Source organism: Eleutherodactylus coqui, chromosome 11, assembly GCF_035609145.1.
Source record: "Eleutherodactylus coqui strain aEleCoq1 chromosome 11, aEleCoq1.hap1, whole genome shotgun sequence".
Lineage (NCBI taxonomy): Eukaryota > Metazoa > Chordata > Amphibia > Anura > Eleutherodactylidae > Eleutherodactylus > Eleutherodactylus coqui.
The window spans coordinates 7434067-7448407 of NC_089847.1; the positions used below are offsets into that span (position 1 = coordinate 7434067).

The window sequence follows — 14341 nt, forward strand, 5'->3', positions numbered from 1 at the left end:
TCGAGCGAGGCCGTCACCAGGCGATCGAGCGAGGCCGTCACCAGGCGATCGAGCGAGGCCGTCACCAGGCGATCGAGCGAGGCCGTCACCAGGCGATCGAGCGAGGCCGTCACCAGGCGATCGAGCTCGATTATCATGAAGTAAATGTTCCAAGGAATGTTTTTTTCCCGGATAATTGGATGGTGTAAAAGATCATAAAGGCCCTTTTAGGGTGCAACAACAGGAGCGTCTCTACTGAAAACCATGTGTGAAGCTCTGCTGATTGCAGCCGGCAGCTGGACTGTCTATTCAATGGCTAGGAGTCGTCCAGGAGCCGGCCACAATCAGCTTTTCTCCACTTGCGTTTTGCCGGGGAGAAACACTGCTGTATAAAAGGCACCCTAAGGCCTCATTCACACAAGCCACGCATCTCTAAGCTGGCCGCATGCACAAGAAAATGCCGCGATCAAGTCGCGACTAATTCCAGCGTTTTCTTGCCCATTCACACGGTGCGCCTGGCGTATCTACGCCACAGCCTGGAATTCCTTCGGTTGGGATAAGTCGTTGGAATTACTTCTAATGACCCAACAGAGCCAGCTGACATATTTTTGCAGCATTGGACGCTGCTAAACTCCCTCCCTTTTATAGCAGCTCCCATAAGAGTCTATGGGAGCCGCCAGAGTAAAGCGACTGAAATAGAAGGGCAAGACCTATCTTTTCCGGCCACGTATAAAATCAGTCACCGTATTCGGCCGCCGATATCCTATTATCCCGACCGTAACGTTTTACGTGGCTAATAATCCGCCATCTGAGTGAATGCTTTGGAATCCAATCCTTCAGACGGTCAAGATTTTAATTGCTGCTAAATTAGCCGCATAAAAACGCTTGTGTGAATGAGGCCTAAAGCCGCCATTACAGGAGCGCCAGCGCAGCCACTGGAGTTAGGAGTTTCCCTGGCAATTGCCGAGCAATTAGCGCTATTGCACGAGTTTTAAAGGCGTGTATTAGTGCCAATTGCCATTAGCATCATGTAGTAGCACCCCAGCACTGGCCAATGACCGTGAAGTACGGCTGGTTAGTAATCACTGCGTCATGTAAACAGGGCAGCGATCAGCCAATAAACCAGCAAACGCTCGTCCGCCAGCGGATCACATCTATTGTCAGTCCGAAATATGAATTGTTCTGCCAACAGCGATGAGAGTCTATGGGAGGGGCGAACAATCGTCCAAACGATCATAGGTCCCCCATAGAGTCTGAATCGGCCGGTGTGACAATCCAAGTAAACGAGCGCCAATCTCTACAGATCAGTGGTCAAACACCTATATTAGTCCGTGTCCAGGGGCAGCTATTGGAGGTCACGGGGTCCCGATTAATCTGCGGACAGGGGCAGCTATTGGAGGTCACGGGGTCCCGATAAATCTGCGGACAGGGGCAGCTATTGGAGGTCACGGGGTCCCGATTAATCTGCGGACAGGGGCAGCTATTGGAGGTCACGGGGTCCCGATTAATCTGCGGACAGGGGCAACTATTGGAGGTCACGGGGTCCCGATTAATCTGCGGACAGGGGCAGCTATTGGAGGTCACGGGGTCCCGATTAATCTGCGGACAGGGGCAGCTATTGGAGGTCACGGGGTCCCGATTAATCTGCGGACAGGGGCAGCTATTGGAGGTCACGGGGTCCCGATTAATCTGCGGACAGGGGCAGCTATTGGAGGTCACGGGGTCCCGATTAATCTGCGGACAGGGGCAGCTATTGGAGGTCACGGGGTCCCGATTAATCTGTGGACAGGGGCAGCCTGACTTTATAACCCCTTCTCCTTTGCATTTATGTCTGCCGTAAAAAGGCCTGGCAGACATTAGGGGGTTAATCATACTCCATCAAAGTGGAGAGATGATAAATGAGCAGCCAGGCATGCCGACTAGCCCAAGTGTGTGCCCCCCGGGCCTCTCCTCCAGTGCCGGTTGCATCCCGCCTGCCCACAAGTGCCCGATGATGCCACGGGCATCCTCACAGCCTGCCAGCACCTCTGTTACAGCGTTTCCGCATCGCCCTCTCGCTTTACTACAGAGGGACCGCTTTTCTCTTCAGATATACACCATAAATGGGAAAAGTGGGACAAGCCTTGAGACGATGCAAGTCCAGCAGCCGCTCCGTTCTAACGAAGGGCTGAGACGATACAAGTCCAATTAAACCCTGATAATAACCCTAATGCCTGCACTGGAGTGGAGCGTGCCCTGTAGAGGCCTTCAGCGGATGTGAGGATGATACATTACTTGGCCATTTTGCCCCAGGCCGCCATAACATGAGATTACAGCTGTGAGGCAGAGCCGGCCACGTGCCAGGTACAAGGCGCACAAGGGAAAGCGCTGACTCCTGGGAGTCACTTCCTTCGGTGTCTGAAGATGCATCACTGTAATTACTGAGATTCCCAGCTCCTTCCTTTACCTGTAAGCCAAATACAGCGTCACCAGCGAGGGAGGAATACATCACACTGAACGGCCCCTTAATTAGAGAATGGTAGGGTTGGAAGGCCCTCCGGGGTCATCGGGTCCCCCTGCTCAATGCAGGATTCACTAATCATCCCAGACAGAGGTCTGTCCAGCCTCTGAAGACGTCCATTGAAGGAGAACTCACAACCTCCACTGCCAACCTGTTCCACTCATTGATCACCCTTTTTTACGATTGTTGCTTCCCCGTATAGTAATTCTCCCCGTGACCCCGGAGTGCGGCATAAAGTCACGTGACAAGTTTTCTGTGGATCAGTTTCAGTGTGAATCCACATTAGAAGGGAAAATCCAGCGATCGGAGCGACTTCCAACAAGGCCGATCATCGGTGCTGGACTAGCCGCGGGCTCACTGCCAACCGTGGGGGGGTTTTAGCGTGTAACGGTGTGGAGAGCATACAGAGAATGGCGCCATGGAGGAAAACATCCAGCGAAAGGGGATCCTGCGGACGGAAACAACTCATCCCTGAAAGGGGTCGGAGGAGGATGTCAGGAATCTGACCAATAGGCGCTGCACAGTCAAACCGAAGACAATGTTGGTGCTCCAACTAACGTGTCCGAATGCACAGATGGGGTATAACAGCAGGCGACCGGTTGCAGCGCCATTGTGTCTAAGAGAAACAGAAAAGTGAGAGTCCAGTGGGCAAAAGAGCGCAAAACTTGTATCACTGAGCAGCGGAGAAACATCTCCTGGTCAGATGGGTCCAGATGTCTGTTGCTGATGGGAGGGCCGAATTTTGCGCAAGCAGCATGAATTGCTGACCCCTTCCTGTCAGCCGGTCAGAACATGTCAGCACCTCCATCTATTTCTGCAGCAACTATAGGAAGCTTCCTGTCCGCAGGGGCCGATATTCCTGCAGAACCATTTCATTACCTGGCGGGATCTACATGACGATAAACCAAAGGAGCCCAACGCTACTAGATGGGGGGTAATAAAGGGGTCCTTCAGTATAACAGTGTTATATCATGACTGCATAATGATGCCACAACTACCGTAATGCAACTCTACATGATCGCGTCGCGCAGCACCTGCCCGGTAGGGTCTACATACAGGCCTCATACAGAGACTGCTCAAGTGGTTATATGGCTGAACAGCCCACTAATGCGGATTCACAATATCTAACTTTCTTTCGCAGCCACTAGTCCAGCGATTCCCTACCAGGGTGCTGTGGGAACGAACCAGGACACAGCGACACTTAAGGCCGGCTCACACCAGCGTATGCGTAAAACACTGCGTATATAAGACATCGTTTTAGCGCTATGTGAGCTGGCGTTTCGCTGCGTATGGCAGGCATTTTGCACGGCGCATGACAGCGTATCTCAACACATTGTCATGCGCGTCTTCCTAGCTTTATTTATTTATTTCCTGCTCTGTTGCTTGCATACATACAGCGTTTATTACGTGCCCATAGAAAACAATAGGGCTCTATCGCGCGCGTAATACACGGTAAAATAGAACATGCTGCGTTCTTTTGTTAAGAGAGTATTATACACAATGTATACACGCTTCTGATCGAAGTCATAGGCCCCTCACAGACTAAGCCAGAGCCCTACTGCACACCGATGAGGGCAGTCACCCCAAAACAGCCCGTCTGTGCACGGTTTACCATTCCCAATCACTGATGGCTTGTTATGAGGTCACTTTGAATTTAAGGAATGCTGCCATCCAATAGATGGCGCTGTAGAGGGATTTTTCCATTTTTCTTTTTTGCATATACGCAAATGTAGCAACATAGTAACATAGTATATTAGGCTGAATGAGGACAATGTCCGTCTAGTTCAGCCCATTTCCACCCGCCCCTTGTTGGTCCAGAGGAAGGCAAAAAAAAAAAAACAACGAGTCAATTTAGCTTATTTGGAGGAATAAAAAAAAATAAATAAAAAAAAAAAAAACTCCTTCCCCACTCCATAATGGCAGTCAGAATAATCCCTGGATCAATGTTTGAGTTCCTACCTGACTCCAAGACCCAGAACAACAACCAGCTGGTCATCTAATGTCTATATCCTGTAATATCATAGTGCTCTAAGAAAGACCTCTAGTCCCTTTTACACTCCCCTATGGATCCTGCCATCACCATGTCCTCAGGCAGAGAGTTCCACAGTCTCACAGCTCTTACAGTAAAGAACCCTCTTCTGTGTTGGTGATGAAACCTGAATGGATCAATGAAAATCAATGTACTTGTGTAATACACAATTAAATTAGGCTTGTATGAGCCTGCCCTGAGGCACTCCAGCAGTGATCAGAAACTAGCAGAGGTGCCGCATGTGTAGCATACAGTGTGATGGAACAGGCTACACAGACATTCATTACAGCGCCCCTGTGCCTTCTTCCTGCACCCCATCTGTACTCCTTCCTGCCTCCCATCACCCTTTGCTGTTCTCCGCACTTCTTGGCCGCTGGTGGCGTCTTAGTTGCCCAATGGGCTTTTGTCACTGAGCTTCATAAATGTGGTGGGTCCCTGCGGAAGCAACAGTAATAGTCAAGGGGTCCCACTCTGCAACAGAACAACTGCTCCAAGAGATGGGGGGCTTCAAGCTCAGAACTGGCTGGAGAAGACCATTATTACACACAGGCCAGGAGACGGCAAGGCCCGGGCAGTGTCAGATGCACGAGAAGAAGACCCCGCAGAGGTGATCCTTCCATGCAGTAAAAAAAATGGCAACCTTGATGAATTAGTTTACTGTATGCACATCTGACATCAGTGTGAGGACCCTGCAACCCCCCCCCCCACACCCCCACACCCCCACCGCCTCCTGGACCCCTGAGAGTGTGACACGGGGTAAGAAGAGGCGCTGGGTTTACTGGACACCCACTTTCAGGTTTCCGGTAAGTGTGTTACCTTTACGGAGTTGTCTTGGCTCGACGTTGCGAGGACGTATTCGTTGTCCGGATGCCAGTCGAGTCCGTGGATCTTATACAGGTGGGCGGCGATGTACTCCACCGCAGTGCTGGGTTTCTGGAACGATGGAGCAGCGAGATACATTTCATTAGGACCGGATGCCGCAACTTATTATTTAAGCACAGATCAATAATGAAATTACAGACTGGAAGCAGAGCCAGCCCCCTCCCCCATACGAACCCTCCGATCCCAGATCCGCACGTCCCCGTCGTGACTGGTGGCCAGACAATTGGTGTTCTTTCTGTTCCACTTCACCTGCGAGGCCCCGGCTGCAGAAGGAGAGCAGATCATCAGCCTTATAGCAGCGCGCAGCATGTACTGGGGCCACAAGCCAACTGCAAATAATTACTACTATTCTTCTCTGTTATCAGCCATCTCTGGGCATAAACTGAAGGCGCTTTTAGACAGACCGATGATCATTCAAAAAAAATTATTCAAATGAGCGAAAGTGAACGATAATCACTTGTCTAAACGCAGATAATGACGAAGAAGAATCATTCGCTTTTCGTTAGTCATTCATTTTATTCAGGCGTGAAAATCCCGGTTGGCGCGCCCCTCGTCGTTCGTTGTAAACCGCGCTCATTTAGCCCCTCCCACTTACACAGCGAATGGGAAACACCGAAGGATTCTTGTTTGAACGAGCCAGCGACGTATCCGACTGTCTAAAAAGGCTGCATGAGAGCGAACGAGCCGCACAAACAGAAATTGGCTCGACTATAACGCTCCAGTACTGATATAGGATGTCTCTGGAGGTTATATGTGACTAATATCAGCAGCTCTTCTTATAACGCTCCGGTACTGATATATGATGTAAATGTCTCTGGAGGTTATATGTGACCGATATCAGACGCTCCTCTTAGAACACTACTGCACTATTATAAGCTGATGAGTGTAACGCCCGCATGAGCGAGTGACATCACCGATCACGGCTGAGAATCGCTCACTCCTCGCTTCACATTCATATGTATGCAGGGAGCGGGGAATGTTCAAACGGGATAAGAAGTGAGCGAGACGCCGATCTTTATGTAGGCTGAAACGGAGCGGCAAACGAAAAGTGCGCCATGACTTTGCATTTAAATGCCACAATTGTGCATTTGAACAAATTTTGGGTGACATTCGTTGCGTGTGACAGGCCATCAGTGTAGTGCTGCCAGCTAGCGGCGCACATCCTGCCCACGCCTCTGTGGTTTCCCCTAGGTGTGCCCCGCTTACCTGCAGCTCACTAAACTCTCACAGATCAGCCACTCTCAAATGCTAATCTGGGAAAGTAAGTGACCCCCAATGTTATCAGATCCAAAACAAGAAGTAATGACCCGCGCTTGTCCAGAGTGACGATGTGATACCCACCTACTGCGGACAGCGAGACGGCCGGTTTTCTTGTGTCTCTGAGGGAAAAGAAAAGGAATAACATGGAAGTAAAAACTGAGCACGTTAGGAGGCATTCCCCGCTAAATCATCCATGACTGAGGCGGGAGCACCCCTCTGCGCGCCACGGCCACAGCCCTCCACACGCCACGGCCACAGGGCACCCCTCCGCACGCCACGGCCACAGCCCTCCGCACGCCACGGCCACAGCCCTCCGCACGCCACGGCCACCAATGACATATGCCATTTCCATACCACCCATTGAAGCGAGTGAAATCCTGTCAAGGAACATGAATTGCGTAAAGGCCATTTTTGGGCTGCGGACGCCGCGGCACGGATTATTTTCCACTTGTTCATATGTTTCTAAAATGTAAAAGTAAGTGACCCTCCTAAATATTCTGCAGTTCACTCCACCTGCTCTCAGTAACTACAGGTTAACTACGAATTACCCCGTACCAGGGTTTTTGCGCCCCAAAATGGAGACCCCTGTTTGCCCAGTGTTCAGAAATATACCCATTGTGGCCCTAATCTTCTGTCTGGCTGCACAACGGGGCCCAAACCGAAAGGAACATTAAAGTTTAACTGTTTTAAGCCCAGCCATAACTTACTGTGATGGGAAACCCTATAGACCCCTCGATCTAACAGCAGTGTCCCAATCCAAGCCCCTCATCCTCATCCCACCTCCTGCAGACATCCAGCCGTCATTCACACCTCATCCCCTCCCATATGAATGATGGCAGCGCTCTATGAACATATCCGTCGCTCTGACAAGACACTTACTTGACGTCCCAGATGTAAATGTAGGTGTCGATGGAGCTGGTGACCAGTATGTCCGGCTCATACACGGACCAGTCCAGGTCACTGCAGACAACAAGAACAGCCGTTAGCAGGTGAGCCGCGCTGCGGTCTCATCATGTAATTATCATGGTGGCATTAATGAACTGACTGACCTAATGACTCGCGTGTGCCCCTGCAAGGAGGCGGCGATGTCTCCGGATCCGTCCTTCCACTGATAGAGGTCTACTCGCTGGTTACTCTGAGACAAAGAAGGATTAGATGGTGAGAGCTCAGATCATCCCTGACATCTCTACAGCATAATAGAGGGGAGATAAGTCAGAAGTGTCAGGCAGCCGCTTATCCCCAGAGGACTCAAACCTAGCAACATGCACAAAGTAATATTCACTACATGGAGTATCCTTTAAGGGGTCCTCTGAGACTTGTCCTGTTCTTGACCTATTCTCAGGTCGGCTACTCGGGATCCCTGTCAATCAGCTGATTCCCGGCATCTGCTGGAAGGCAGATAGCGCCACCAACATTGCAGAGGCCAAGTTTGATACTGCAGGCACACCTGCCAGTGAATTCGATGAGCTGCCCGCAGTACCAAACCAGGCTGCTACTATATGGACAGCGCCATCTGCTTTCAGCACACTCTGCATTGAAAGTAGTGCTGGGAATCAGCTGATCGGCGAAGATCCCAAGCGGTGGACCCCCCCCTGCAGATCAGCTATTAATGACCTATCCTGAGAATAATCAATAGTAAGAGTCCTGCGGAACCTCTTTACTGCTTGCACCAAATCTCTGCATTTCCTAGTCCGAGAACATTAAGGTACCCCCTTCTATATGCAGAGCGTCGGTCCTTGCGGCACAAGTCTGGCCCTGAATCACAAAAACCTCAGATGAAGCTTAAAGGGATGCCAGACAACATCCCTTTAATAGGGTTGACTGTAGTAAAATAGTAAACAGAGCTGCTCCTACCCGTCCGCTGGGAGCCAGCACTGCAGCCCCGCTGTGGTCCCGCTGTTTGTTCTGGCAGCTGATGTCACCAAACGTCAGTTGACCGCTGCAGCGCCACCTCTTGTTCTCCTGGCATCGGCACGTCCTGAGCACCACGATGCACGAAGTTCAGGAATGTAGCGTTGCAGCGGTCACCTGACTTCTGGTGATGGCAGCTCTCACAGAAACCACTGGGACCACAGCGCAGGATCCCCGCGGGGGAGGGGTAAGAACAGCTGAGTTTATTCCTTTACTACAGGCAGCCCTATTAAAGGGATGTTGCTGGTAATCCCTTTAACCATCACTTATATTTCCTGCAGTTCTCAGCTCTCATCTACAAGTTTCCATCAGGCAGAAAACTTACAGAAGCAGCAAAAAAGTGGGCGCAGCTCTCGTGGGGATTCCACTGCACCGTGCCGATGTCCCACTTGCTCTGCCGGGCTATTTTCCTGGGGCCTTCGTTGGGGGTCTCCAGGTTGACGATGTACAGGAAACGGCGGCTGTTAGGAACACAAATCATTAGCAGTTAGCAAAGTTGACATATTTACCCAAAACAGAGCGTATAATCTGACGGCCGCTGAAGCGGAGCGGCGAGTGTGGGGGGCACTTGTGGTTGATGCCATTATAGGGGGCTTTCTGGCTTGTAGCTTTAGGACACCGGTTGGAGCGTGCGGCCATATAGGAGGTCTGACCGCCCCTCGCCATGACGCAGCGGTTGGAGGTGCTTTGTACTAGCTCAGCAATGTTCCTGCAGCGCCCCCCTTATCCCGCTGTTCATCAGGCTTATTACAGGCTCCCGGCTCGCTGCCATATAAGAAAAAGGGGATTATAAACTTCAGGAACCCAAGAAAAACAGCGGGACGACCCGAAAATCTCCGCCGCAGCTTAAAAGGGAATATTGTGAGAAGTCAACACACCGGGCCGGCTTAGATACAGCGGCTCAGCCGACGGCGTCACACCGGGCCGGCTTAGATACAGCGGCTCAGCCGACGGCGTCACCCGGGCCGGCTTAGATACAGCGGCTCAGCCGACGGCGTCACACCGGGCCGGCTTAGATACAGCGGCTCAGCCGACGGCGTCACACCGGGCCGGCTTAGATACAGCGGCTCAGCCGACGGCGTCACACCGGGCCGGCTTAGATACAGCGGCTCAGCCGACGGCGTCACACCGGGCCGGCTTAGATACAGCGGCTCAGCCGACGGCGTCACACCGGGCCGGCTTAGATACAGCGGCTCAGCCGACGGCGTCACACCGGGCCGGCTTAGATACAGCGGCTCAGCCGACGGCGTCACACCGGGCCGGCTTAGATACAGCGGCTCAGCCGACAGCATCACACTGGACAGGATTAGATACACAGCTGAGCAGACAATATCACACAGGATAGGCTTAGATACAGCGGCTCAGCCGACAGCATCACACCGGACTGGCTTAGATACAGCGGCTCAGCCGACGGCGTCACACCGGACAGGATTAGATACACAGCTGAGCAGACAGTATCACACAGGATAGGCTTAGATACAGAAGCTCAGCAGACACAACCTAGTAAGAGACTCACCCAGAAAGCACGGCGAGCTGCCCCTGACAGTCCACAGACATCGCTGTCGCCTGGAACAAAGGTGACAGGTTAGAGGGGCTCTGGGGGTCCGTCACGTGAAACCTCAAAACATACTAATATAATCACTGCAGCTTCTGCCTCAATTCATAATTTTCAAGAGCTCTGCTTGCAGTCAGTAAATGGAAAAATTCTTGTCTACCTTAAGAGGCTGAATACTCATTCCAACCTCACATCTCACAGCTGAGGGTTCGTTACATTGTATCCAGTCCAGACAATCCTCTGTGAACCAAACTGCCCCGAACTCCAGACTGATACACTGTAACAAAAGCCCTGCTTACACGGAACAATTAGCGTTCACTTTAACCACGAGCCAACATATAACGAGCATTGTGCGCTTCTCGTTGGTCGTTCAGTTCCATCAGGCAAACAAGGACCGTGTAGTTCTCTGACCGAGGAAAAGGCGAAACTCTCAGCTGTGGGAGATATTGTAGTCGCCGGGGGTCTCGGGCTCCACTGTTTGTACTGATAGATCGCTGCCCTCGGCTTACGGACAAGGTTGGCGCTACGTGTGACCAGTCTAAAGTCTGGGCGACGCTCAACTCCCCGTGACAAGTGATGCCGTTAGGAAGGAGGATCGGGGATGTTGAATTTTAACACCCGATTCTTTAGCTCTCTGGGAGATAAGCCGCCGGAGATGTCTGGTCGCGGCTTAATTCGCTAAACGCACAAATGCAGCACTCAGCCGAGTCAAATGTTCATGTGCGCGGAGGAGCCGGTGAGAACAGCTGATGGGCAGCGGCTGACGGCGGCGGGCGGCCTGGGGGCGTGTTCACACCTAGCGGGAAATTACACTGCAGAATCAAGAACGTTGTCAAACACACACCCCCCCCCCCGTTCACCAATTAGTGCGGGTTTTGGCCCATAATCAGCTGTAGATCTGCGTATTTTAGCCCGTGTTCATCTCTCACCTCCCAACTGCTATCGGGCACCGCCAGTCATGTGATGCAACACATAACCGGCGCACCACATGACCGCCGCTGGCGCTACAGCAGCGCGGAGCATTGGGGGGGCGAGAGGAGCGCAGGCTGACCGCAACAGTGGATTTGTGGCCGATTTCATGTGAACGTCCCCTACAGGGGGCTCTCTACAACTGCTGACCCCTCCTCAGGACAGCCAGCAGCGATGATGGATGGCGGTCCGCCGCTCAGGACCCCGTCAATCAGCTGATCGACCGGAGGATGTGGGCGCCGGCTTCACTCTCACTGACATCAATAGGAGCGCCGCGCCGCCCGTCCGCTTCCTGCCCCTCGCTACTGACATCCTATCCAGGACAGGAAGTGGACGGGCGGCGCGGCGCTCCCAACTACTGACGGCTATCCAGAGGAAGGGTCACCATTTGAGAAGTGCGCAGACCGCCCCGTTAAATGGGTTTCCTGGGTCTTTACTACTGGTGACCGATCCTCTGGTAGGTCAGTAATAGCTGATGGATGGGGGTCCGCCGCTCGGGACCCTGCCAGTCAGCGGTTCACTGGTTTGCTGTCATTATGGACAGCGATAGAAGCAGACGGCACTCTGGGTATTGCAGCGGCTCGGGTGGGTATTGCAGGTGCAGCTCCCGTAGAATGCAGTGCAATACCAGCGTTGACCACTGCAATGTGTACAGCACTATCCACTTCCGCTCGCTCGGACAACAGCGCGGCGAACAACTGATCAGTGAGGAACCTACTGGTGACCTCGTCAATGGCAGAGTCCGGAAAACACCTTAAAATGAACCCTCCCCCATCCAGCCCCACCGCTCGTCAGGGACCGCTGCAGCCGACGAGCCGCCATTTAGGCATCAGCGCAGATTATTTCACTTTTTGCCACAGAATTTGGTATTTTTGCCCCAGAAGGCCTGTCAGCGATATTCCGTCATCTCCCCGCGGCGGCGGACGCCGAGCTGATAGAAGGACGCGACGCCCCAGCTTACGGCACTGAACCAGGTCGCCATCGTTCAACAAGAGCCGCTGCTAGACATTATGGCGTCGTCACTACTGACTCCTACGGGCGCCTCCTGACTCTATAGTAGGGGATAACAGAAACCATGCTGGGACTTGTGGTTCATCAATAACTGCAGGAATTTTCCCAGCATCCTCTCTGTCCCCCATTGAACGAGCTCCATGCTGCACATGCGCAGAGTGACTTGCTCTCATTCCCGCGCTTGTGATAGTCGCCCCCCTGTGAGGTTCTCGGGTCACCCGCAGAGGACGCCTCGTCTTACCTGCGAGTCCCGGAACTCCACCACCACATTCTCGCTGCTCCAGTGCGCCGCCATCTTTCCTTTCCCACCTGCCGCTAGCAGCGACAACAACAAACGTCTTGCGTCACGGCGTACCGTCACCTAGCAACCTTGTCCCGCCGCCGCGCAGGGTGTTCTGGGAGCTGTAGTTTTCACCGTCTGACTGCAACCCCGTGTGTCACGTAGAGGGCAGAAGAGGCGGAGCTTCGGACCACACCCACAGAAGAGGCGCTGCAGCTAGGAGGGGGCGGACAACTGTGCGGATCGGTGTGACCGGTGGCTGAGCCTCACAGCCGGGGGTCCTGCGGTACCGTCATCACACCGTGATGTCAGCAGTGATTAGTTCTGTCACATGACCTCATAGTGATGACGTCATGCTTTACCGATTACGTTATATACATCGCTATGAAAAATGAGACAACAGCGATCTTGTGTGATACCGTCTGATGTATCTAATCCCGAGCTGTGTGATACCATCTGCGGAGCCATGTATCTAATCCTATCCTGTGTGATACTATCTGCTGAGCCATGTATCTAATCCTATCCTGTGCGATACTGTCTGCTGAGCCATGTATCTAATCCTATCCTGTGTGATACTGTCTGCTGAGCCATGTATCTAATCCTATCCTGTGTGATACTATCTGTTGAGCCATGTATCTAATCCTATCCTGTGTGATACTGTCTGCTGAGCTGTGTATCTAATCCTATCCTGTGTGATACTGTCTGCTGAGCCGTGTATCTAATCCTATCCTGTGTGATACTGTCTGCTGAGCCGTGTATCTAATCCTATCCTGTATGATACCATCTGCTGAGCTGTGTATCTAATCCTATCCTGTGTGATACTGTCTGCTGAGCCGTGTATCTAATCCTCTTCTGTGTGATACCATCTGCTGAGCCATGTATCTAATCCTATCCTGTGTGATACTGTCTGCTGAGCCGTGTATCTAATCCTATCCTGTGTGATACTGTCTGCTGAGCCGTGTATCTAATCCTATCCTGTGTGATACTGTCTGCTGAGCCGTGTATCTAATCCTATCCTGTGTGATACTGTCTGCTGAGCCGTGTATCTAATCCTATCCTGTGTGATACTGTCTGCTGAGCCGTGTATCTAATCCTATCCTGTGTGATACTGTCTGCTGAGCTGTGTATCTAATCCTATCCTGTGTGATACTGTCTGCTGAGCTGTGTATCTAATCCTATCCTGTGTGATACTGTCTGCTGAGCCGTGTATCTAATCCTATCCTGTGTGATACTGTCTGCTGAGCCGTGTATCTAATCCTATCCTGTGTGATACTGTCTGCTGAGCCGTGTATCTAATCGTATCCTGTGTGATACTGTCTGCTGAGCTGTGTATCTAATCCTATCCTGTGTGATACTATCTGCAGACCCGTATATCTAATCCTATCCTGTGTGATACTGTCTGCTGAGCCGTGTATCTAATCCTATCCTGTGTGATACTGTCTGCTGAGCCGTGTATATAATCCTATCCTGTGTGATACTGTCTGCTGAGCCGTGTATCTAATCCTATCCTGTGTGATACTGTCTGCTGAGCCGTGTATCTAATCCTATCCTGTGTGATACTGTCTGTTGAGCCATGTATCTAATCCTATCCTGTGTGATACTGCCTGCTGAGCCGTGTATCTAATCCTATCCTGTGTGATACTGTCTGCTGAGCCGTGTATCTAATCCTATCCTGTGTGATACTGTTTGCTGAGCTGTGTATCTAATCCTATCCTGTGTGATACTGTCTGCTGGGCTGTGTATCTAATCCTATCCTGTGTGATACTGTCTGCTGAGCTGTGTATCTAATCCTATCCTGTGTGATACTGTCTGATGTATCTAATCCCGAGCTGTGTGATACCATCTGCTGTGTATCTAATCCTTTCCTGTGTGATACCATCTGCTGAGCCGTGTATCTAATCCTATCCTGTGTGATACTATCTGTTGAGCCTTGTATCTAATCCTATCCTGTGTGATACCGTCTGC

The 14341-nt window shown here is 51.8% G+C and overlaps 1 protein-coding gene across 2 annotated transcripts in view; it reads right to left on the reverse strand.

Annotated features, from left to right (window-relative positions):
- WDR59 (WD repeat domain 59) overlaps positions 1-12411 on the reverse strand; it is a 56542-nt gene extending 44131 nt beyond the window's left edge. For both annotated transcript variants that reach the window (XM_066584199.1, XM_066584198.1), the window contains exons 1-8: positions 12338-12411; positions 10078-10127; positions 8887-9022; positions 7700-7785; positions 7530-7610; positions 6732-6769; positions 5565-5653; positions 5325-5441 (exon numbers count right to left, since the gene is read on the reverse strand). In XM_066584199.1, coding sequence (XP_066440296.1) covers positions 5325-5441; positions 5565-5653; positions 6732-6769; positions 7530-7610; positions 7700-7785; positions 8887-9022; positions 10078-10127; positions 12338-12391 — 651 coding nt within the window. In that variant the 5' untranslated portion in view covers positions 12392-12411. The remainder of the gene's footprint in view (positions 1-5324; positions 5442-5564; positions 5654-6731; positions 6770-7529; positions 7611-7699; positions 7786-8886; positions 9023-10077; positions 10128-12337) is intronic.
- Positions 12412-14341: the final 1930 nt, after the last annotated feature.